The sequence below is a fragment of the Phyllostomus hastatus genome, unplaced genomic scaffold (assembly GCF_019186645.2).
Source record: "Phyllostomus hastatus isolate PE091 unplaced genomic scaffold, TTU_PhHast_1.1 phas_scaffold_501, whole genome shotgun sequence".
Classification (NCBI taxonomy): domain Eukaryota; kingdom Metazoa; phylum Chordata; class Mammalia; order Chiroptera; family Phyllostomidae; genus Phyllostomus; species Phyllostomus hastatus.
The window spans coordinates 24,834,697-24,859,015 of record NW_025334033.1 but is presented as its reverse complement, the minus strand read 5'-3'; the positions used below and the strand labels follow the sequence as shown (position 1 = coordinate 24,859,015).

General features: G+C 37.2%; 1 protein-coding gene across 9 annotated transcripts in view; it reads left to right on the top strand.

Annotated features, from left to right (window-relative positions):
• The first annotated feature begins 7,134 nt into the window (after positions 1 to 7,134).
• The window catches only part of ICE2 (interactor of little elongation complex ELL subunit 2), a 60,728-nt gene continuing 43,543 nt past the window's right edge, over positions 7,135 to 24,319 (top strand). Inside the window, exons 1-7 of one of the 9 annotated variants that reach the window (XM_045822819.1) lie at positions 7,135 to 7,238; positions 7,455 to 7,574; positions 7,951 to 8,084; positions 8,190 to 8,321; positions 10,278 to 10,382; positions 18,389 to 18,650; positions 19,725 to 19,844. In XM_045822819.1, the coding sequence (XP_045678775.1) occupies positions 8,281 to 8,321; positions 10,278 to 10,382; positions 18,389 to 18,650; positions 19,725 to 19,844 (528 nt within the window). In that variant the 5' untranslated portion in view covers positions 7,135 to 7,238; positions 7,455 to 7,574; positions 7,951 to 8,084; positions 8,190 to 8,280. The other 8 variants (XM_045822821.1, XM_045822824.1, XM_045822820.1 and 5 more) reach the window with 8 other exon arrangements.

Genomic DNA, 24,319 nt, shown 5'->3' with positions numbered 1-24,319 from the left:
TGAACAAAAAGAAAAAAACCCTTTTATTCCTAGACAATACCACCTTGGGTCTTGTTAATTTCACTGAGTATAACTATATATTTGTATATATATACATATATATATATCTCTACCTGTGCCCAACTGGCAGCTGTATCAGAGTGCTGGATTTGGGACATGCTTTTCTCTTTAAATACATAATATCATTATATAAATTATTCTAGAGTGTATTTAATTAGGATAAAATTACTTCCTTAGTATGGATATTTGACATCTATAGGGTGAATTTGTTTATAAATATGGATACATGAAAACTTATTAGCAATTACTTTATGTTTGCTACTTGGCTTTATACCATATCTCCTGAGCTGAAAAATAATTTGCCAGGCCTTCAAGATCCTAAAGAAACACTCTAGTTTAATGGAGTAATGCCTTTTTTTTCACTTACTAAGGAATTATATTATTGACATCTGACAGGGTTGTGTACTTAGCTCCTATTGTAGATAATAGGCATTTATATAAAATACCTTTGGTGGCTTGATGGCCACCTTCTCCCTCCTACCTGAGCCGTGAGAAGTCCGAAGACATCCACTGTCGTGGCAGAACACGGGCCATAAAGCAGATTCGAAGAAAGGATGTTCTGCGCTAATATGACCTCAGCCAGTTCCATGAACTGAGTGAAGGACCTTCATTTTAAAAGTCATTTATAACGAGCTTAGTTAAACTCCTTCACCTATTCTCCCAAGACCTATTGGCACTGTTAAAAATCCAAGTATATCAAATATCTAACTAAGGATGTAGTTAACCTTATTAAATATTGATTAGAATTGTTCTGTAATATTACTGAATTTGTAAGATCTTTAGCAGAGATTTTTGAGCAATTTATAAATATAGAGCAAATGTTTCTGTTTACTGCACTTTTTGTAATCGAAGGTGATAAATTCTCAAGCCATGGTTATTGGCTTCCATGCACTGCGTATTTACCCACAATTTAGACATTTTCCATTTTTATGGAAGAGTTGCTATTACCTTAATTATAAATGTAATCATGTGGTTAATGAAAGCTAATGCTAATAGTTAACCTTTTAAAGTGAATTGGCTACAGTTTAGGGAGAAATCTCTTTTAACACAAATCATGTCATTCCTTATTGCTTTGCTTAGAAAGAGAGGGAAACTTTTTTTTAAGCACCATTCGGTATCCTAAGCTTCCTGAAGATAGAGATTGTATTTCTTTGTGTCTGCACAGTGGCCAGCACATCAGCATTTGATCATTGTTAAATGACAACATGTGCCCCAATTCAAACTCTTTTTCTGGTTTGTTACAGTAAATTTATAAAGTGTGTCAAGCCTTATGGTTAACACTGTCTCCTACAACCAAGTATTAAATACACATTTAAAAAGACTACGTGAAATGCTGATTCTAATTGTGTGTAGGTCTTGAGGATTAAGCACACAAATTTCACAAAACTCTGTGAGTAACAAACTCAGCCTTTTGTAAATATACATGCAAGTTTGGAAACAGTAATACTGTACCTATAAATATATCTGTCTGTTCTGTGTACAGTATGTAAAAACTCCTTTTCTGCCACACTAAAAATGCAAGCCATTTATGGGTATCCTAAAAATAGTATTGTACTAAAACTTTGCTAATGATCTTTATTGGAGGATCATCCAACTTTTCACATCATTGGGTTTTCTTTTCAATTCACTCTTACAGTAGTCTGCTTATTTCCAGCTGTTTGTTATTTTATTGTGTCCTGAATTTAAAAAAAATATTTTGATTCATTTTGTAAATACAAGCTGTAAAAAAAGAGAGATTTAATGTTGTCTTTTAAATACTCCGATTTTCATTCTAATATGAATGTTGTTATATTGTACTTAGAAACTGTACCTTTAATATTACATTACCTTTATTAAAAGTGCATTGAACACATCAATTTTAGATGTGCTTTATGTACTGTTATCCTATAATAAAACTTCAGCTTCTAATGGAACACTTGCCTTGTTTTTCGTCTTCCTTGTTTTTGTTTTTGTTTTTATTTTACATGATTTTCTAGCTTATATCTTGTCTCTAAAGAACAGAGACAAGGACTCAAAGTGTGGTCTGCAGACCAGTAGCAGTGGTATCATCCATCACCTTGACCTTATTAGAAATGCAGAATCCAAAGTACCACCCAGAACTACTAAAACAGAATCTGCATTTTTACAAGATTCCCCAGGTGATTGGTTTGCTTACTCACGTTTGAGAGCACTGGTCTATAGTATAGTACTTAAAAAAATGTTATTTCCATTTTGCAGAGGGAAAAATATGTGCAAGGATAAAACTACCCTTTTGATCAGAGAAGGCAAAGAAAGAAGTTTTAACTTGCGAGCTAACATCTATTGATCGATAGAGGCTTCTGAGGCTACTTTCTGTGTCAATGGAGAAGGGTGCCAGGACTGATTGGTGATATCTGCCCTGAGTGTGGGAGGGGAGAAGTCCTGAATGCGCACCATGCATGGTCATCTCTGCTTTAGAAATCATTAAAATGTAACATCATAAATGCTGGTGAAGGCTTTAATGATGTGAGAGACTAAAAATCTGACTTTCCCTGGGCTAGCATTGCCCCCCTCCAGCCCCACCCCTCCTCTTGAATAGATTAGATAGGAGTGAACCAATAAATTTAACATCAGCTAAGTATCACACTCTTATAACAATGCAAAAACCTCACCACAAATTATTTTTAAAGTAATGTCAAGGACATTCAGATAAAATATTTTGAAGTTGAAATGCAACTATACCTGCCTTTTCCTACACACACACATACACACACTACAATACCTAAGGGTCTCGTGCACTCAGTAAAATAAATGTTTGAATTGATCCCCCAAATTGTCCTGTGTACTAAATAGTCCCTAATCCTGCTTTTATTTCCAGCTACCCCACAGAAGAGGAAGAATGACATGCATGTGAAATATATGTGGACTGTCAAATTCTGTATAAGTATGAATATTCACCACCTTCCAGTATCTTGGGAAATTGAGAGTTAATGGAAATATTGGAGATCAAAATATGAAATCGGTTTCCTCTAGGCCTTTGGCCAAGCTCATCCTTGAGTTCCTTCTGATAAAAACAGTGGTTTACACTCAGCTTTCCTTCACGGATTAGCTTGCTGCACTTCAAGAAGGGTACTTAAACAATAGTATGAAAGGGACATCTTCAAGTTCTGTCTATAGTGATCTTATGGGATAATTAGATAAAGAAAACAAGTGTCAACTTATTATGAATGTCTTGGAGACAAAGCCAAAGAAATAATCATAGACTAGTGAGTAAGACCTGACCACATGTCTTGGTGGCTGCTGTTACTACTAAGCTTTATTTCATGGGTCAAGATCAATCTAGCCCCTCAAAACTAGACTTCTAATTCTAATGTGCATTTGGATCAAACAGACCGGTGCAAAGCAGGCCTGCTTTCCATGCCAGGTCTCGGAAGGCCAGCCCATGCTCATGTGCTGGGGAAGCTAATGACTGATGTGCTGCAATGCAGATGGCCTTGCACATTTCTCCATCTTGGTTTAGTTCACGAGAAGAGATACAAACCTAGTAACAATTATGATAACTTCACTTAGCAAGGTGCTTGCAGTTTAAAGCGTTCTTTTTGAAATTTTGGTCTGATGAAACATTTTACGTGCTCGAAACAAGTACCTACTGTTATAAATTCTTTCAAACTGAAATTGGCTTCTCATTCAACTTCTGGGTTTGCTTGTTTCTCAGTTTAGCAGAAATAGAAAACCAAATCTTTTTTCTGCCTTAAAGTTCAAAGAATAAAACAGTACAATCACTTTGGAAAATAGTTAGGCAGTGTCTTGAAGAATTAAACAAATATTTATCACACAACCCAACAATTCCACTCCTGGGTGTCTACCCAAGAAAAATGAAAACACAAAGTTCACAAAGACTTGTGCACAAATGCTCACAGCAACATTGCTCGTAATAGCCCAAAGGTGGAAGCTACCTTATGGTTCATCAACTGTCAAATGGATAAACAAAATGAGGCATTTCCATAATTGGGCTACTATTCAGCTACAAAACCTAATACCTGTTATAATGTGGATGATCCTCAAAAAATATTCTGCTAAGAAAAAGAATCCAGGTGCAAAAGACTACATATTATATCATTTGATTTCTATGAAATGTTCAGAAAAAGGGTTGAAGGTGAGAAGGATTGACTGAAAATGGACACAAATGATTTTCCAGGGTAATGGAAATGTTCTAAATTTGGTAATGTTAATAGTTGCAAAACTCCAAAACTCTCCACACTTACTAAAAAATCACTGAATAGCACATCTAAAATGGTCTGCAGTAGGTTTACTACCTACCTGCACACCTCAATAAAGCACTCGCTCTCTCTCGCTCTCTCTCTCTCTCTCTCTCTCTCTCTCTCTCTCACACACACACACACACACACACACACACACACACACAGAGATTTTCTCATCACCAAGAATAAAGTCCAAAAGCTCAAATTCTCTAGCATGGCATGAAGACCCCCTCTAGCCCCTCTCCTCTAATGAGCTTTATTCCCTCTGCTCCACACATACACAGTAAGGCAGCAACTTTTCACCTTCCCCAGAACATGCTGTTTCACACTTCTGTGATTTTTCACACCTGAAAATGCACAGTCTGTGTTCTCTACTCAGCAAACTCCTACTCATCCTTCAAGACCCAATGTAAATCAAGCTTCTCCAAAATAGCCTCTAAAGTGTCCCAGTCATCAAAATGAGTTCCTTCCTCATTCTGTTCCCATGAAATCTATAATATGTGTGTATATCATTTCTTATTTTTATTATAATCACTTGTTTTCAATGCCATGTCCACTGTGTTGTGGGTTTGAGGGGAGCAGAAAAGTATATACTAATAGCTACTATTTGTTGAACATTTACTCTTTGCATATTACTTTTTTTTTTGCCTATTTACTCATTTTCATGTTACTTCTAATCCTCACTACAATCCTGTAGGTGAGCTATTACTGTCTCCTCTACTTGGGCTCAAAGAGTAAACACCACATGTTCTAGGGTCCCAATGCCTATAAGCAGGAAACAGATCAAGCCCATATATGCTGGACTCCCAAAATCCATGTTCTTTTCACTAAATTGCTTCTGGTTTACAAAGCAGAGCATATAGGGGAAAAAAGATGCATATATTTAATACATTCTAATGATGAAATTATGAGACCTGATTTTTATTTTTTAAGCTTTATTTTTAAAATTTTTCATTGTTATTCTATTTGAGTTGTCCCAATTTTTCGCCCTTTGCCCTCCTCTGCCCAGCCCCCCCTGCCTCCCCCCCCACCCCCACTCCCACAGTTGATTCCCACACCGTTTTCCCTGACCTGATTTTTAGAATCAGATTTATCACACTAATCATATAATGTTGGAAAGGTCATTTGACAATCTGGGCCTCAGTTTCCTTATCAGGAAAATGAAAGGGTTGGACTAGATAATCTCCAAAGTTCCTTCTAGCTGTAAAAACTCTGAATCTCTGTGCTATCTTGCAACCACCGGAACTCAAGATACACCAAACCAGAGCAGACTGCTTGATGCTAATCTAGAATCTCAACACGAGCCTTATCTGGTGATGTCACGATAGCACACTACTGTAGGCTGGTGCATCCCAGCTGCGTGAATGCTTAAACAATTCTGGAGTGGGCCTTGACCAGTTGTTGAAGACTAGGACAGGACACACAACTCTCTCTGACTGTGACTCAATGCTTTATGAGATAGTTCCCAACATATTAACTGCTACATTGCCTTATCTCCATGTCCATCCTAGGACAGGCCATCAATATCACTCACCTAATAAAAAATACTACTGGCATAGTGCCAAGCATTCTACAAGTTGATCTGCAAGGATTCTCAAGCACGGTCTCCTATCCAGCCTCTTCCCTACAACTGATTCACTACCTTGCCAGATAAACTTTCCTGAAACACAGAAGATCTGATTGTGTCATTCCTCTGCTTATAAGCTCCTCTCCTGCCAGCATTCTATTTCTTATACAGTAAAGTCAAAATCCATACTCTGGCTTATAAAATCTTCTGTGGTCTAGTCCCAACCAGTTTCTCAAAACTCTTTTTTACTACTCTTCATAAACCTTGCATTCCAGGCAAAAGAAGCTACCTAAGGTCCTTATATTCAAAGGAGGTTTTTAACATCAGCATTATTTTTATGTTAACTTATTTTAAACACCATGAATCATGCTAAAATTTAGAACAAACTTTCCTAATAGCACACAAACTGGATTCTGTTCATACAATACGTTTATGTAACTCCTTGTGCTGGTTTCTGTTTAGAATGTTCTTTCCCATCATCTTCATATTTCAAATTCTTCAAATGAGCTGACATATTAAGTGGCCGATGTGGTAACGGACATATAAGTACTCAATATATGTCTTTAGCTATTCAAAGCTGCCTTCTCTCCCTCTCTGTACTCACACAATCTCTTCTACATACCTCTCTTACATAACTTAACACTTCCTATTTTGTTTTATAATCACTTAATGTGAATGTCTTAGATTCTCAATGATCAAAAGCTCTTGGAAAACCCGCTCTCTGGTCTTAGTCCTAAGTGTACCCAGCGCTAAGCACACATTACAAGTGCTCAATAGATCTTTCCTTAATGGACAAGGGGAAGAAAGAAAAAAAAAAGATTAATGTGAGAGCCACTCAGGCCACTGGTGGAAACTGACCTCTAAACCGTAATAGGGATGGAGTGGAAAGCTACTATGTGCCAGGTACTGTGCTGAGCACAGTTCATCACTTATTCTATAGAACCCTTTTAAAAAACCTACTTAGTATGTCTGTCAATTTTACTGAAGAGGTGTCAAGGTTAGGGAAGTCAAAATCGTGAGCTAAAGTCAAAAAATGCATCTGTTGGGGTCTTTCCAGTACTATACTTGTCACCGACCCTCTTCCAATTTATCATTGAGGTGGAGGACGTTCTTGAACAACAAGCATCCCCCCGAACCCGTCCCACCCACGGGTGGGTGGAAGGCCCAAGCAAGGGCAATCTGGCTGTTTCCGCGCTGAACAAGTGAAGTGTGCGGGTCACAGCGCGGCGCTACCGGTTCGCACAGGCCCCGCCCGCTGTGCCACGGAGTGACGTCATCACGCTGTGCCGAGGCGGCGAGGGCACGTCCTTTAAATAAGGGCTGTCCGATGCGCGCACGACAGTGTGTGGAGTGGGGACGCAGTTCAGGCCAGGGGCACTGCGGGCCGCGAGGTGGGAAGAAAGGCTGCTTTGCAGTGGGGACGCGGAAGGGAGGCTGCTACCTTGCAGGCGGGCTCATTCTTGAGGGGCGGGAGGACGGAACATGGCGGCACCTTCGGCTGGGACGGGACACTGGGCTCCTAACTCTTGCGCGGCCCCGGCCCCGGCCCCCAACTTAACTGCCCACCTTACTTGCTTTCCTAGAACCTTGTTTCTCTTCTCCTTTAGTTCCCGTTCCTTTTGTCCTCATTGACTCTCCCATACTCCACTCTGGGTCGAAGTGTGACTTACGGATTATGTGGGAGCCGGTCAGGCCTGCCCACTGCCCAGAGACCGACTCCTAAATTTGTAAGTGTCTCACCTACACCTTACCAGTCCGTCCAGGGTGACAGGAGAAGCCCCAAACATGCAGTGGTCAAGCCTGATTTGTAGAAAGGGTGATTCCTCTAAGTGACCCTGTGAAATGTCACTTGAGTTGCCTGGACCTCATTCTCCTCAAAAGTGTGGTGCTCTTTGAAAGATTCTTGATGTCCAGAAAGCTTTTGGCCTGAATTGCTTCCCAATATGCCCCATACCAGAGTGTGACTGGGAAACCCAAAGCAAGATTTATATTGGCAGTTGGAGCTGGGGGAAAGCTGAGTTAAGACGTACTTCTCCACGCCATAATGTGATGCAGTATGGAAGCAATGAGAACACCATTATGTTTCTGCTCTTATTTTCACAGTGAGTATTCTGAGAGTGATATTACTGTAGTAAGTTAAATGGAGGAGAACGTATCCTACACCATCATTGCTGTTCTGCAAAGAGCCTGGGCAACATTCTTCCGTCTGCTGTTTTAGGTGCCCTGACAGGTTTAGGGTAGGTATTAGGACCAGATCCTTACTGATGTGAGTTAACAGCACCTGGTTTAACACCACTCAAACAATCACCTGCTTTTAATGTTGACCTTTTGTTTTTCTTCAGGTGAATGTTGATTCTGGAGAAATCCTGTCTCTGCTGTAGCCTGCATTACTAGGCAGCAGAATTGTGAGCTAGAGTGAAGAAGTCTGAGAATATGAGCTCCATTGTGGCCATGAGTGAACCAAGGCTGAACTGGTGAGCTACATCTGTTTGCAATCGCCTTCAGAGAACTAAAGTGGGACTGGGCTGGTTTAGGAAAGGAGGCTTTCCAAACTGGAGAGATGTGGAGGGAACAGAGAAAATATAAATTCAGTGGCTCAGAATTTACCCTCTTCTTACCTTCACATACTGAACACTTTTGAATTATAGTTAACTGCACTTCATCTTCTAAAGTGGCAGGTCAGCACTCAGATTGCTACTAGGTATGATTCCATCATGTATTTATTGTGTCTTTTATTTTTTAAAACATTTTATGATTTATTTTTAGAGAGGGGGAGAGAGAGGAAGAGAAACATCAGTGTGTGGTTGCCTCTCAGATGCCCCCTACTCGTGACCTGGCTGGCAACCCAGGCATGTGCCCTGACTGGGAATCAAACCCGGAACCCTTCAGTTTGCAGGCCAGAACTCAGTCCACTGAGCCACACCAGCCAAGGCATATTTATTGTGTCTCAGTGAAGGAGAGATGCTGGAATTTTCTTGTGCCCAAGAACCTTACCCACTTCTGTATAAGTAATAAAAAGACTCCCCCTTTAAAAATAGACAAGTTTCTTTTTATCATGTTGGAATCTATATCAAGTGATCATGTAAATGCATAGGCTATTTTAGAAGTGTATGAGAACTTCACAAATAGAGGACTCATTTAAGTATCATAAGTGGCTTTGTAGAGATCTAACTAATACATGTTCTGCTTTAAATTAATTTAACACACATTTACTTAGCATCTGCAATTTGCTAGCCAAGAAAAGTACAAAAGTTACAAGAGATTATAGAAATAATTAAAATAGTACCTGACTCAAAGAAGATGCAATCAGTATGTGCTCAATAAGTATTTGCTTATTACAAACAATGCTCCCTTCCCCCAAGGAGCTCACAATCCCTGAGGCCCATGACTTTGTTTTTGTATGATATGCAAAAACCTTAAAATGTAATGAGATGGCACAGATACAGTACCATAATAGTAGTAAGAACTGCACTGGTGAATAGCAAGTAAGACATTCTAATTTTACCATTTATACTTTCATCTTTTTGGGGGGGAGGGATATAAACACCTTTAAAAACAGTAAGAAATGAATGTGGAGCAAATGTGCTAGAATTTTCCATTTGGGGAATGGGCCAGCCAGAAGTTGCCATTTAATTGGAGGTATACACAATAATGCTCTTTGCCATAAAGTGTGTGTTCAGATGCAGCACAGTGTTCTTGTACACCATTGACATTGTGAAACCAAGTGTGGTTTCGAGCATTTGCAAAGCATTATAGCCCTTGAACTCTCCTCTTCCACAGATTTCTACTAATCTTTGTCTTCCCAGGTTAATGGTTCTCAGTGTTTTTAGTTTTTTAATTCCTTCATTCAACTAGTATTTATGGAATGTTTACTAATGGCAAACATTGACTGTACTAATCTCTAAACTATTTATGTTATGGAAAATCATATATGACCTTAGAAGTAGTTTTAGTAGAGGCATACCATATATCACATTTGCCAAGGTAATGGAGATAGGAAATATGCAGTCTTTGTGGAGCATGAACAAAAATAAATGAGAAGCATTTTCTGTCAGTAACCAGACATAACATTTTGCCCAGAGCCAGAGGTGAACCCTGCTCCTGACAGATCTCATATTGTGCTTTAATCTGTCCTATCTTTCACACTTTAGTATCTCTGACACTTATTTAAGGGGTTACTAAAGGCAAAGCAAAGCTGGTTGTTGGAATTGGGAAATTTCAGAATGGCTCTACGCTAAAAGCTATTTAAGAAGGAAAACATCTAAATTCATACATCTGGTACTTGAAATTAAAATTATTAAGAGGTGATTGTCTAAGAAAGGGGCTGCAGAGAGCATGTCATTATAAATTACAATTGTATACCATTATATTGCTTACTCTAGCAGGAGATTTTGAATTGCCAAATGCAAGTAAATTACTTTGCTTCACAGGGATGTCTCCTCAAAAAATGGCCTTAAGACATTTTTCTCTCGAGAAAATTATAAAGATCATTCCATGGCTCCAAGTTTAAAAGAACTGTGCACTTTATCCAGCAGGTAATATGTTTATTTATTTGGTTAACTTTCCATATTTGGTTGTTATTTTTCTGATAGTTGAAGTTTTATATCTACAACCACTATTAAACATTCAAATTATAGAAATATAAAAATTAGAAAACAGAAGAATTCAGTACCCAAAGATGACCTCTCTTTGGAATGTATCTTTTCAGACCTTTCTCTAGCCATTAACAGATGAATAGATATTAAAACAAAAATAGGTTCATATTATATTGGGTAAGCCAAAAAGTCCATTTAGTTTTTTCCATAAAAGACACATTTTTCATTTTCACCAATAACTTTCTAGATTTGGATATTTGAAGTATGTTGGCTATCTCCTGCTATTGGCTCCTAGTGGGTAGGGACCAGGGGTGCTGTTAAACATCTTCCAGTGCATAAGACAGCCCCACAGCAAAGATTTATTTGGCCAAAATGTGAACAGTACCAAGAAATTCGCAAACCACTTTTGACATGTTCAGTCAGTCACAGCACCTTCTCCATATACTGCACAAATATTTTTTTGTGTTTCAGTTAGCATTTTTGCCTTTCTTAAAATAATAAAGCATAGTACACTGAAAATGTTGCATATTTTCTTCTACCTTCAATATTAAAATAGCTGCACAAAAACACCTTTTCTGATAAGTTTTTTTTAAATGCATGCTGATATGACAGCTATCACAATACAATCTAACAAAATTGTTTTCAATGAAGTTAAAGAGAGCTAAGTACTACTAGAGCCATCATATGGAAAAAACTAAACGAACTTTTTCTATGCTATATAACACTACAAAAGTCATATAATACTACAAATACTATAAAACTTTTATAGTTTGTTTTTTCATTTAAAATAATATTTCCTATATCTTTCTAGATCTCTGCATATAGCTCATCTTCTTAATAATTGCATATTACTTCATTATGTAAATGTACTTTTTAATTCATTTAGCTAGTCATATTGTCAAATGTTTGTGTTCCTTTTTTGAAATTATAAACTTTACATCTATGAACTTTTTGTAGTAATTTCTGAGATAAATTCATATAAATGGTTATATGGCATATAATATTTTAATAGATACTACCAAATTGCCAGGCTTTTTCCCCCCTCTCTGGAATGAAAATACTCATTAATTAATCATTTTCCCTTCTCACTGCTTGCTTGACTTCTAACAGCTCTTCTTTCCTTTGTGATTGGTTGTTTCTACAGTATTGTGAATGGATCTTGAAACAAGTAATCAGGTTTACTAGAAATGAGTAAATATGCCAAATGAGGAATTAGGTACTTCTGGGGAGCTCAACATTTACTTTCATCCTTTGTCCCCTCATTTTGCAGTAGAAGAAGTACTATATTTTCAGCCTCTTCATCAAATGGGACCCCATCTTTTCCTGCCTTCTCAGTACCCTTTCTGTCAATTAACATCCCCTCTTACTCCTGTATCTTTGTTCTCTCTGGATCAGTACAGGCATGCCTCATTCAATTGGGCTTCACAGGTATTATGTTTTTACAAATCAAAGGCAAGACCACTACCTACAAAAGATTATCACTTGCTTTATTGCGAAATTTGCTTTATGCAGCGGTCTGGAACCAAACCTACCATAACCTCAGAGGTATGCCTATATTTAAAAGTGTTTGTGTTTTTCCTGTCTTTAATCCCTGGTCATCAGATTCCCTCCTAATTACTTTCTTACCCCTTTGTCCATTTACGCTTAGACCCCTTTAAAGACTTGTATATGCATGCTGGGAGGAAATGAGAGACAATAGTACTGACATGCTGAAACAATAAAATGGCAATAGTAAGTCCCTCCCTATCAATAATTACTTTAAATGCACTGAACTCTCCAATCAAAAGACAAATTAGGAGAATGGATTTAAAAAACTGTATTAAAAAACTTCTCTTCATTGTATAGCTCACAGGACTTATATTCACAGAACATCCCACTGTAACCTGGCTTCCACCCTGTATAGTCTAAGACTGCTCCTCCCAAGATCATTAAGCTATTGACTGAAGAGATATCTTACTCCCCTAGTTTTCCTCCTAGTCTGGTGACTGTGGAGTTTCTCAGTCTTGTTTGCCATCTTCATTGTTAGTCTTACCGTGCTGGTTCATCAGACTGTGGATCTTTAAAAAAAAACAAATACTGATTTTGCAGTCTCAACCCAACCTTTTTTTTTTTTTTTTTTAAGATTTTGTTTATTTTTAGAGAGAGGGGAAGGGAGGGAGAAAGAGAAGGATTAATGTGTGGTTGCCTCTCACTGAGGCAACCCCTACTGAGAGCCTGGCCCGCAGTCCAGGCATGTGCCCTGACTGGAAATCAAACCGATGACCTCCTGGCTCGCAGGCCAGCACTCAATCATTGAACCACACCAGCCAGGGCTTAACCCAACCTTTAGCATTTCAACCTTTGAGTATGTGTCTGTGGAATCAATTAATTAACCTTATTGATATTCATTTAGGTCATCTCTGTTCCTTTACTACTATAAACAGCATCCTTTTTATACATGTGCTGGTATAAGAACTAGAATAAATTTCTATAAGAGGTGGGTTTGTATGTGTTTTTTATTTTGACAGCTATTGCCAGATTGCCATTAGAAACATTAACGAAACAAGCACTCCTTTTGATTCCATCAAATTAATACGTAGGTTTATATAAAAGCAAGCAAAAATTGTGTTAAAGAGACAATTTCAAAAATAAATATTTTAAAAGAGGCAATTTCAGAAGCAATTTTCTTCTTCCCAAACTGCATAATTATGTCTTGGCTAATGTCAGCTATATATGGGTAAGATAATAGATCCCTTATATATGTACATCTGTGGTTATTTGTTATTCAACTTGTACTGTGTCTTAGAGATAAGTAATTTCTTTCAAACTTACTAAATAAAGAGTTGCCTTTGTTTATTTGAATAATAGAATGTGTACCAATTCTAGTATCCTGGTATTTAGTGAACATACAGCTTTACCTTAAAAAAAATTTCTCACAGTTTCAAGAACTTTTATCTCAATCATCTTTTTTTCATCAAACTAAAAATTTCGAATATTAATCTTTTTTTATCTTGCCACTGCTTCTCAATTATTTTAATGGCTGTTTACAAGTCCACTCCCTTCAGCATATTCCAGGTGTGGGTTATAGTCTGGATTGTGTAAGGGAGAGGACATTTTACTGGCATTAGGGTTCACCTAACTCCTAAAAGTTATTCCCTAGAATATGCTTGTTTTTCTGTAGATTTCTATATAGCACAAAATAATTTTTATTATAATTTACCTTTTAATATAGAAAAATAAAGACAAAAGCATTGATTTCATATATTTCTAGTCTTTTTTGCTAACCTTGAGTTTTATTAAGTTTTACAGTAAGGAATGGATTTTCAGACTGTATTAATTTATAACTGTTTTCTTGAGTGAAAACTAGGAAGAAAATAAAATTTTTGTTGCCTTTAATTTTGTGTTTTTATTCTCTAACATTTGGGAAGATATTAAGAACGCTAATTACACGACTTTCAAACAATGTGAAGTTTTTGTGCAGCCCTTCATTGAAAGGTAAACATTTGCCTTCTTTTCAAATTGAAAGTGTCTGGTTGTAGACACTTATACCTGCCTTGCCAACAAGGGGGTAAGTAGCTGTAAATAGAAAATCAACTATTAAATTTTAATGTGTTTAATATAGAAAAGTAAATCAAATTTGGGAGGTAGAAGTAGACTTCAGATAAAGACTAGAAAAGCAAGCTCCATTTCCAAACGCTACTTAAAGGAGCGCCCAAACCAGCAGACTTAAAAATTAGGAAACTTGAACTTTTGAATTCTGGTTTTTTTCCATAGAAACTTTAAGTGAAAAAGGAGAATCAGTAATAGACAAAATGAAGGGGGAAAACTTCAAACCTTCAACTAAAATAAAATATAATGCTGTAAATGTGGGTAGAGAAAACCTGTCAGATGCTTTTGGCTTACACCCTGATGAAGATTTTGACAGCACTGCACACGGAAATGATCTTGATGTGCTGCCATTTCATTCTCTGCTGAATGTAGCCAATTTAAACTGCTAGAAATTCTTGACATTCCTACTCTGGCATATCTGAGTCAGCATCTTGTTGCTGCAGCAGCTTAATTAAATTTGCCAGCTTGTGCCACAAGGACAGACATGTTCTCATATTCAGAGAGACAACTGTGAAGCAGTATTGTTAAGAGTTGTGGACACAATACTGTAAGGTTTGAATAGCTCTCAAGACATTTTCTAGTGAGAAATCAATTTGCTGTGATATATTTCTCCCAAGATCAGCAGTTAATATTCATTTTGTTAACCTAAAATATGCTTATTTTTATACAGTTATGGGAAAAACTTTAGTCATTAAGTATGTCTTCTTTCACCTATATTATTTTCAGAGGCAATCTAAGCATTCTTAATTTGCATAATTCTTTTCCCATTTACTAACCACCTCTCTTGATTAATTTTCCAGCCATAGTTTAGCTCTAAAAAAGTAATCTTGAATATTTCTGCTTTGTTTGGGACCTCAAATCTTCTAAAAATTTTTTAATTTTTCCCATATTTGTAAAGTTGATTTAAAACAAGTCAGTGTTAGTTTTGGATGGAGCTTAACTCGCCCTTTGTTCAGGTTCAGATCTAGACTGGTAATTCTCAACCTCATCAGGCCAAAACCTTCCCATTTTCGTAAATACTTATACAAAATAAGATACCTCCTTTACTAGCCTGAATTGAAATTCTTAGTTAATAATACCCACAGATATAATATTTAGAAATAATATCCTAGATATATAAATATGAATAAAAGAAAAATAATTTATATTCTAATACATGTTTTAATGTGTAAATTCCTACAATACTACAGTAGAAATACTACAGACAGATATGATGAAGTCAAATGTACCAGCTAAAACGAATAAGGTTGGATTTAAGAAATGTAATATAAACTATACTATAAAGCAGTGATTTTTCAACTGGTGTGCCTCGGGATTTTTAAAACATGCAGTACCTATTTTGTCAGGGACACTGACCTCTTTTCCCTTAGATTGTCAAATGAAAAAATGACAGCAGCCAAGAAAATAATAGCCATCCAATGTGAGTGAATCAAAATTATACCTATTTTTGTCAGATCAGCAAAATATATATTTTTTTTAGTATGCTGCAGAATTTTAGTAATTAGTTTATGGGTGCCATGAGATGAAAAAGGTTGAAAATGACTGCCATAAAAGAATCATAAAAAAAAAAAACAAAGAGAATAAAATGTATTGTTAAGATAAGTAATAACAAGCCCTGAGTAGTTCAGTTGGTTAGAGTGTCATCCTGATACACCAAGGTTGCAGGTTTGATCTTCAGTCAGGGCACATACAACACTCCATCAATGAATGCATAAATTAAGGGGAACAACAAATTAATGTTTCTTCCCTTCCCTTCCTTCTTCCCTTCTCTCTCCTCCATCTCTCCCTCTCTCCCTTCTTTCCTCCCTTCCTCTCTCTAAAACCAGTAAATAAAAGAAAAAAATAACAACAGACCAGACCTACTTGTATATGATAACAGAAAGCCTGAAGAGACCTTTGGAAGTTGTGCCGAACACCATCATATGTTACAGCCAGGAAGTATTCCTCGCCTCTAAATGCCTTCAATTCTTTCCCTCTTTTGACAACCCAGATGCATCCACAGGCTTCCAAAATGCTCTCAGGGAATTAATACTGTTATAACTGAGAACCACTGCTCTGGATATTTCCTGCTTGTCCCACTCTCCCTCTGAATTCCTGATCTTGATGTCCTTAGGATTCTGCCCAGTCACCTATTCAGTGTGTTTAGTTTGCTAACCTGAGAGCTCCACAGCCACACTGTATTGATGTACATATTTCACTTTCTTTCTTCCCCATTCATTTTATCTGCTTGATTATAAGGTCCTAGAAAGTAGAGATTGTATCATGCTCAATATTAGTTGTATCTCTAGTACCCAATATACGTCTGGCATATGGTAGTCACTCAATAAATATTAATGAGGAATAAAGAATGAATCAATAGACATTCCTCTTTCTCATTACTTTTCCTTTCTCTTGGGTTATCATTATTAAATTTGGAACAAATATAGGGAATAATTACTGTCATAGAAATTAGAGTTGTTGAGGCTAAGAAAATTTAGTGTGTGTGTGTGTGTGTGTGTGTGTGTGTGTGTAACCAAGTGAACCAGGGCTTGTCTATGTGGTGCCTTGATGAATGACCTAACAATTAGTGTTGGTGGAAATAGGCTTTTATTTACAGGATTCCTACCTTGGGGGGCTGAGAGCACTCCTGCTCAGAGCCCTGCTATTCCACGACCCAGCATTTTCCTTGCTTCCCAAAAGGCTATAAGCCAGAACCATGCCCAGAAGTTCCCTATGTCCCTATCTGTTCTTAAGCTAGCTGTGCAAACAGGTCTCCATCTCCTCTGGAAGGTTCTCTTGTGGGTTTCAGAGTCTCCATCCTCTTGCAACAGCTCTCTCCTTCACGATCTGGGGTACGTTGTCCTCAGCCTCTACATAAAGTTCAGGGATACATGTGTCATGTTACACTGGATCATGGTGGAGTCCAGAGAGGGAAATGTCCTAAGAGAGTGACTTCTCCATACATCCTTCACAGAAGCAGAAGTCTGCAGCTCAGCAGTCCCATTTTGGCTCCAAGCACCTCCCACAAATCCACACTTGGTTAGGCAGGTCCCCGCACAGCTCCATCAGCTCTCTTCTTAACACCCTTTCCTCCTGCATGGTTTCTTCCTCCCTTTCAGACCCCATGGAGGAATTCCTCCTTACTACCCTAGGCTACATGGCGGAATCCCCTTCTCTTTCAGACTGCCCTTATTTTAAATGCTTGGCCCAGAACTTCCTGACTTCACATTCCAGTCCCTCCTGTGATGTGCTACATTTGCAAATTCCCCCATATCTTTTACCTTCTTTCAGCTGCCATCTTCAGTCAAGGCAAGAGTTCCTCGTGGCATGGGCATCCAGGGTGGGCATCCACTTCCCCTGGCTATGTCATGGGTCATTTGACTCTCTGAAAGCCACTTACACCTTTTGCCCAGGGCAGTAGCACAGCTATTAACTTGCAACAGGTATGCAAAATATCTTAAACACCGTATCTGTATTGTCTACCTCCCCCAACCACTGTTTGTGGGGAGTATATCAGGGGCTGCACCCCATTACATGTATACTTTAAAACTTAATTAAAATGTAGATTATAACAGCTAAATATCAGGAATAAAGACAGTATGAACAAGATAATAAATTTGTATTCATATACTTCAATTGGAGTGGTAAGGTGCTTTTTCCAAAATTGGGGATAGCTTTTCATAAACAAATATGGCAACAGGTTCTCTAGCTACTCACTCCAGTGCATTTCATTATAGATATGCCAAGGTTCTCTTTTGTATCCACACAAAGCATAAGGACATTTCCATGGATTTAGCCATGTACGCGAGTGCTAGAGGATTATACAACTTCATATTTTTTATAAAATATGACACACAGGTGGAATTTTCTCTTTAATTCTTGAGATAATTGAAGCAGAGGAAACCAGAGAATTAGAGTTTCAGTGAATTGGCTAACTTCAAGCCTGTGACCATATCATAACCTGCTCTCTGGCTTTTGTTCATCATAGTAAGTGATATATTTTATTGAAAAATTTAATAAGCATTGTAAAGCAACTAAAATGTAAACATGAAATACCTGCATATATAATTGGCAAGAGTGATTTACCACTCTTCAATAGAGGGAAAAAACTTTCAAATTGAGTAACTTGTCTAAGGAATATGCCTCTTCCTTTCCATCAGATAATTGAAGGTGAGCTTGTAATGTGATCCTATCCTGCAGAATACTTAATTTACACAAAATAGCTAGACATCAGAATGCAGGTGGCAAAGTTAGATAATAATTCAGAATGTACTGTGTTAATCATGCTACATTCTCCCTGGTGATTAAGAATCATAAAGTTCCATGATAGTAATCTTCATGTGAAAAGCACATATTTGTAAATTGTATTTTTTTTCCAGGCGTATGGGAGAAAATTTGAATGCATCAGCAAGTTCTATAGAAAATGAGCCAGCAGTTAGTACAGCAACTCAAGCAAAGGAAAAAGTTAAAACCACAGTTGGAATGGTTCTTCTTCCAAAACCAAGAGTTCCTTATCCTCGTTTCTCTCGTTTCTCACAGAGAGAGCAGAGGACTTATGTGGACCTCTTGGTTAAGTACTCAAAAATTCCTGCTAACTCCAAAGCTATTGGAATAAATAAAAATGACTACCTGCAGTATTTGGTATGTGTTCTGTTCTTCAACTTCAGTAAAAAACATGCTTAAAAGTTAGAAATGTTTTAAATTTGCTTTTATGTTTTACAAGGGGGCGAGTGGAGCAGAGGAGAATGGTGGAGGGGGAAATGGAGAAAACTGTACTTGAATAACAATAAAAATTTAAAAACAAATAAAAATCATAAAAACAAAAGTGGACAATGTAAGGAGATTAATTGATGGACAAAATGCTGCTGTAAGCCTTTCATTGGTCATGGTACAGTTCTGGCAGGTTGCTCTTGTTCTAAGCATATTTCTCTCCAGTTCATCTTAAGTACTGGTAGTAGAGCTTTGCATGGGTCCAGGAACCAAGTCAAAATTTTTATTACTTTAATTAAGTAGTTTCCTATTCTCAACTATATAAATGATGCTATACTGACATCATTGTTGTAAACTCTGCTTATATCTATGATTGTTTCCTTAAGATAAAGTTTTTAAAATAAGCCTGCCCTATCAAGAGCTATCAAGGCTTTGATATGCATTTACCCATAGGTAAATTGCTCTACAAAAAGTTTAAACCAATTTCTTTTTACCACCATTGTATGGAAGGGTTTTTTGTTTTCGTTTGGCTTTCAGTATCTTCACTAATACTGGGCATTACCTTTGTTTTCCTCTCATTCAATAGGGTGAAATGGTGATCCCTTGTTTTTCATTAATTTACAGTGATTGCTAATAAAATAAGTATTTCTCGTGTGTTTATAAGCCATTTCTGTTTCTTCTTTTGTAATTTACCTATTCATTTTGTTTGCTCATTTTTCCATTTGGGGTGGTATTTGTTGTTAATTAAGAACATTTTATAAAATAAGCTTACTAATTCCAAAGTGTATATTGTAGTATTAGTCATTTCCTTTTCTTTTTTTGAAGAGTTTTTAGTAACAAGTATGTCATTATTGTATAATATTTTAATTAGCCTTTTGTATGTGATTTTTGCTTTGGATGTGATACTTTTAATTACTCTTTAATTCCAACTTATTACAGCAGTGATTGAGGTGATCGTTTTTAACCAAACTGCTTATTCTACATGTCTACTTTTTTAAAAACTAGGATATGAAAAAACACGTGAACGAAGAAGTTACTGAATTCTTAAAGTTTTTACAGAATTCTGCAAAGAAATGTGCACAGGATTATAATATGCTTTCTGATGATGCACGTCTCTTCACAGAGGTAAAAAAACAAAAACTAACATTTACTTAAATTGCTGAGTAATAGGCAATAGCAGGATTTTAAAGTGTGTGATGATCCTGTCAAATGCATATGGAATTTAGAGATCAAATAGTTTTTTATGATGTATGTGAATAATAGAAAAATTATGCTAATGTGTCAAAATCATGTACTATAGTATATTCTTTTTTTCTTTTACTGATCCAGCTACTGTATTTGAGAGTTAATATTTTACTCACATGGATGCTTTGATATGAGGCAATGATTTCCTTTATGAGGTAATGGGTATTTAAGGAGTTAACTTTAGTCATTAAAAATCTAAATGGTCCTTTAAAACTTAGTCACATAAATTTGTATTTATTATCTTTGTGGTAACCAGCTACCAAATGATAATTTTCAACTGTGAGTGCATTTTTTATATAATACATGCAAATTTATTGGTAAAGCATGTAAGTCACTCTGCCTTTATACCTCACCATCATTCATTGGGCCTGGAAGAAATTTAGAGTAACCTACTTAAGTAATTACTATTAATATATGCACTTGACCTTTAACACAACACAGGGGTTAGCTTTAGCAACCCCCCCACACACACATACACACACAGTAAAAAATTTGTCTATAACTTTTAACTCTCCAGAAACTTAACCTATTAATAGCCTACTGTTGACCCAGTAGCCTTACCAGTAATATAAACAGTTGATTACACATTTTGTATGTTACATGTATCATAAACTATATTCTTGCAGTAAAGTAACCTAGAGAAAAGAAAATGTTATTAAGAAATTCATAAGGAAAAGAAAATACATTTATAGTATTTATTGAAAAAAAATTCACATATAAGTGGACCCATGCATTTCAAACCCATGTTGTTCAGGGTCATCTGTATTATGTATAGAGTTCATCTACCACACCAACACCAGTCTGGATTTTTCTTTTAGGCCTTTAAAACTGGTCACTGTACACAACAGTGTGATACACCTAACACTATTGAACTCTACACTTAAAAATGGTTAAGATGAATTCTGGCCAAGATGGAGGCATAAGTAGAAACCCTTTGCTTCCTCACACAACCAAAAGGAGGATAACAAGCCATCTAAAATCAATAAACAACCAAAACTGCCAGAAAATCAAATTGCATGGAACTCCAACAATCAAGGAATTAAAGAAAAAATCAACCAGAACAACCAGACTGGCAGCCCCAAAGCGCAACAAAGAGGGTTCCCCTGTCTGGGTGAATACCTAAGGGCCCGCCCCCTTACAACCTATCAGCTGTGCCAAGACAAAGAAATATGGCCCAAATGAAAGAACAGAGCAAAACCTCAGAACTAAGTGATGAGGAGATTGCTAGCCTATCCAGTGGAGAATTTAAAGCCCTGGTAATCAAAATGCTCACAGAACTCATTGATCTTGGTTGAAAAATGCAAGAACAAATGAAAGATACCCAAACTGAAGTAAAGCAAAATATCCAGGGAACCAACAGTGACAAGAGGGAAACCAGGATTCAAAGCAACGATTGGGAACAAAAGGGAGAAATAAACATCCAACTGGATCAGAACGAAGAATCAAGAATCTAAAAAAATAAAGAGAGGCTGAGTACTTTCTGGGACAACCTGAAACATTCCAATATGCGAATTATAGGCGTGCCAGAAGGAGAAGAACAACAGCAAGAAATTGAAAACTTACTTGAACAAATAATGAAGGAAAACTTCCCCAATCTGGCAAAGGAAATAGACTTCCAGGAAGTCCAGGAAGCCCAAAGAATCCCAAAGAAGAGCACACCAAGGCACGTCATCATTAAGTTACCCAAGATTAAAGACAAAGAGAAAAGGAGACAGTTACCTACAAAGGAGTTCCTATAAGACCATCAGCTGATTTCTCAAAAGAAATCTTACAGGCAAGAAAGGGCTGGAGAGAAGTATTTGAAGTCATGAAAGGCAAGAACCTACATCCAAGATGACTCTCTCCAGCAAAGCTTTCATTTAGAATGGAAGGGCAGATAAAGTGCTTCCCAGATACGGTCAAGTTAAAGGAGTTCATCATCACCAAGTCATGATTATATGAAATGTTAAAGAGACTTGTCTAATAAAAAAAAGATTAAAACTATGAACAGTAAAATGACAACAAACTCACAACTATCAACAAATGAACCTAAAAGAAAAGAAAAACAAAAACAAAAAGTAAGCAAACAACCAGAACAGGGACAGACTCAGAAAAATGGACATCACATGGAGGGAGTTCAGTGGGGAGGGGGAAGGGAGGAATGGTGGGGGAAGGTACAGGGAAGAAGAGGCATAATTAGTAGCCATGAAATAGATGGGGAGAGATAAAAAATGGTATAGGAAACAGAGGACTCAAAGAACTTATATGTACAAGCCATGGACATGAACTAAGGGGGGGATACTGGAGGATTGGGGGGGTAGGGTGGAGGGGGGATAAATGGGGAAAAATTGGGAAAACTGTAATAGCATAATCAGTAAAAAAATACCTTTAAAATAGTTAAGATGTTAAGGTTTGTGTGTATTTTATTACAATTTGTTAAGATTTTTATTTATTTTAGAGAGGGGGGAAGGGAGGGAGAAAGAGAGAAACATTGATGTTTGGTTGCCTGTCGCACGACCCCAACTGGGGACCTGGCCCACAACCCAGGCATGTGCCCTGAGTTGAGCAGAATGGGCGACCATTTGGTTGGCAGGCCAGTACTCAATCCACTGAGCCACACCAGCCAGGGCTTGTTACAATTGTTTAAAAATTAGGTTACTGGATTTTTAAAACCCTTTTTAGGATGAAATTTTGTTGTTAGTATGAACCAGAAGAATGATTCTGCTAAATAAAAAGAATTCCACTTTTATTTTCTCTGAACTTAAATGTAATGTACTCAGTGTTATGTTTTTTCCATGTGGAAGAGGAGCTGTAGCTATTACTATTTTAATAATGCTTTTGAAGTTATCAGAATGATAGTTGTAAAAATAAATTATATCTCTTCATTTCACTGGTTTAAAATGTCTCCTTATCTCATCAGGAAGAGACAGTCTGCACAGATCAGCCCCCAACCCCCAGGCTGCTTGTCTTCTACCTACCTTACTCCAGGTGGTTCCGTGTCAGTCTTCTGGCCTCTCTGTTTCTTGAATACTCCAAAAGACCTTTGTCTGTTTCCAACTTTCTGACAAGCTGTTCCCCAGATACCTGCGTGGATTAGTACCTTTATCCCTTCAGGTCTCTCTCTGTTCAGATGCCAACTATCAATAAAGGATGTTGCTAATTACCTTCTAAAAAATAACATCACCCTTAGTGTTTGCTTTACCATGTTTTATTTTTGTTTATTATCTTTCTTCACAGTGCCTATAAGTAAGTACTCTTCTGTGCACTGCTATGTTCCCAATGACGGGAATAATGCCTGGCATACAACAAGTGCTCAGGTGTTCAGTGTAATTATTAAAGTGAATATAAAAATGTTTATTAACAGAGTACCCTATTTGGTACCTAACAATCAACATTATGTCATGTTTTTTTAAATTTTTTAAAATATATTTTATTGATTATGCTATTACAGTAGTCCCATCCCCCCACTTTATTCCCCTCCACCCCACTTCCCACTATCATCCCTCCCCCCAGCCCTTAGTTCATGCCGGTGGGTCATACATATAAGTTCTTTGGCTTCTGCATTTCCCATACTATTCTTAATCTCCCCTGTCTATTGTGTACCTACCATTTATGCTACTTATTTCCTGTACCTTTTCCCCCATTCCCCTTCACCCCCCTCCCTGCTGATAACCCTCTGTATAATCTCCACCTCTGTGATTCTGTTCCTGTTCTGGTTGTTTGCTTAGTTTGTTTTTGTTTTTAGGTTCGGTTGATGATAGTTTTAAGTTTGTTGTCATTTTACTGTTCATAGTTTTGATCATCCTTTTTTCTTAGATAAGTCCCTTTAACATTTGATATAATAAGGGCTTGGTGATGATGAACTCCTTTAATTTGACCTTATCTGGGAAGCACTTTATCTGCCCTTCCATTCCAAATGAAAGCTTTGTTGGTCGGAGTAATTTTGGATGTAGGTCCTTGCCTTTCATCACTTTGAGTACTTCTTTCCAGCCCCTCCTTGCCTGCAAGATTTCTTTTGAGAAATCAACTGATGGTCTTATGGGAACCCCTTTGTAGGTAACTGTTTCCTTTTCTCTTGCTGCTTTTAAGATTCTGTCCTTATCTTGGATAATGTAATTATGATGTGCTTTGGTGTGTGCTTCCTTGGGTCCAACTTCTTTGGGACTCTCTGAGCATCATGGATTTCCTAGAAGTCTATTTCCTTTTCAGATTGGGGAATTTCTCCATTATTTTTTCAGATAAGTTTTGGATTTATTGCTCTTCTCCTTCTGGCACCCCTATGATTTGGATGTTGGAACATTTAAAGTTGTCCTGGAGGTTCCTAAGTCTCTCCCCCTTTTTTAAAATTCTTTTTTCTTCATTCTGTTCTGATTGAA